Raw genomic sequence first — 1,683 nt, 5'->3', positions numbered from 1 at the left:
TAGGTTCAGTGGTTAATATTTTGTATACAAAAAGTTTGGCTTTGTAGTTCCCGTTCCGAATCCGTTCCATTCCGTTCGAATTTCGGAAAATCCGTTTGTTGAAAAACTCTGCACATCCTAAGAGACCTACGTACCAAGTTTCATGGTTTTATCTTCAAAAATGACGAATACCCATACAAACATTCAACCCGTATTTCACCCCCATACTGGTAAAAATTTCAAAATGCTTGAACAAACGATTTTTTGTTTGTTATTTAGTGCCTAAACACAAAATTTAATATTTTTATCTTGAAAAATGACGAACCTCATAAAAAATTTCAACACCTATGTAGGTTACTTTTGTATAAAATCTTTTTACAACCTTTTTTTTGTATAAAATCTTTTTATTTTGAATATTTTTTACTTTTTTATACGATATTGTTTTTCTATCTGACTTTTGTGTTCTGACATGGAAAGGTGAAAATTAGATGAAAAACTGAAAAATTGTTGAATTATTTCCCACTTTATTTCCACACTGGTGACCCCGTTAGAACATGGAGAAGGAATTTAGAGACGCACGAAGCGACGACCCAGCTGACGTCAGAGATCGCGTTTCTACAACACCATCCGTCAACATCGATGTTGATAAAGTCGGTGTACGGATTCCTCCGTTTTGGCCAGAGGAGCCGGAGATATGGTTCGCGAATGTGGAGGGCCAGTTCCTGATTTCCGGAATTACCAGCGACACCACCAAATTTTATTATGTGTTGGGACAGCTGGAGAACCGGTACTCCAGAGAGGTGAAAGATATCATCGTGCGACCACCCGCAACTGGCAAGTACGAGAAGCTCAAGACCGAGCTCATTAAGCGCCTCTCCGCTTCCAATGAGAAGAAGATCAAGCAGCTCCTGATGCACGAGGAGCTAGGTGACCGCAAGCCTTCACAGTTCCTGCGACACCTGAAAAGCCTTGCTGGTGATGACGTGCCCGACGACTTCATTAAAACCATCTGGACAAGCCGCCTACCGAGAAGCATCCAGACGGTGCTAGCTGGTCAGGCATCATCTGCTGTACTCGACGACCTGGCGGACTTGGCTGATAGAGTTAACGACATCGCACCCTCTTCACCGGTGGTAGCTGCAGCGTCGACAAGCCAGACTCAGCAGACAGGGATACCGGGATCTGTGCTGAGTGACCTCACTCGCGAGATCGCAGAGCTTCGCAGGCAGTTCCAGCAGTTGAGCGGTGGCAGCAGCAGACAATCTCGGTCGCGCGGCAGGCGACAGAGTCGTAGCCGATCCACTTCGAGATCCCAGTCCAATTACCGGAAATTTCCGCTGTGCTGGTACCATTGGAAGTACGGTGAGAAGGCGAGTAGATGCATCCGCCCGTGCGACTACAAGTCGGAAAATGCCAGGGGCAGTCGCTAATGGCGGCTGACGATTGCCCGACATCTGCTGGTCGCCTGTTCGTCACCGACCGAGCGACGAAAACGCAATTTCTGGTCGACACCGGTAGCGACCTCTGTGTCTTCCCCCGGTCTTCGCTGCGTGATCGTCGTGCACGGACTAATTATGTGTTAAATGCGGCTAATGGTTCTGATATTTATACGTATGGTTTTGTTCATCTTACACTTGATTTCGGCCTCCGTAGGAATTTCACTTGGCGTTTTATTGTTGCTGATGTGACGAAACCGATAATTGG

At 46.3% G+C, this 1,683-nt stretch overlaps 1 protein-coding gene across 1 annotated transcript; it reads left to right on the top strand.

Moving 5' to 3' along the window:
- The first annotated feature begins 533 nt into the window (after positions 1–533).
- LOC126379742 (uncharacterized) lies at positions 534–1,409 on the top strand. The gene has a single exon (XM_050028558.1). It carries the CDS (start codon positions 534–536, stop codon positions 1,407–1,409), a length of 876 nt encoding a protein of 291 aa, XP_049884515.1.
- Positions 1,410–1,683: the final 274 nt, after the last annotated feature.

Source organism: Pectinophora gossypiella, chromosome Z (genome assembly GCF_024362695.1).
Source record: "Pectinophora gossypiella chromosome Z, ilPecGoss1.1, whole genome shotgun sequence".
NCBI classification, from domain to species: domain Eukaryota; kingdom Metazoa; phylum Arthropoda; class Insecta; order Lepidoptera; family Gelechiidae; genus Pectinophora; species Pectinophora gossypiella.
This window is presented reverse-complemented; position numbering and strand designations above follow the sequence as displayed.

Excerpts from the sequence above, each read along its gene's own strand:
- LOC126379742 (XM_050028558.1), top strand. The coding sequence starts at position 534 with ATGGAGAAGGAATTTAGAGACGCACGAAGCGACGACCCAGCTGACGTC.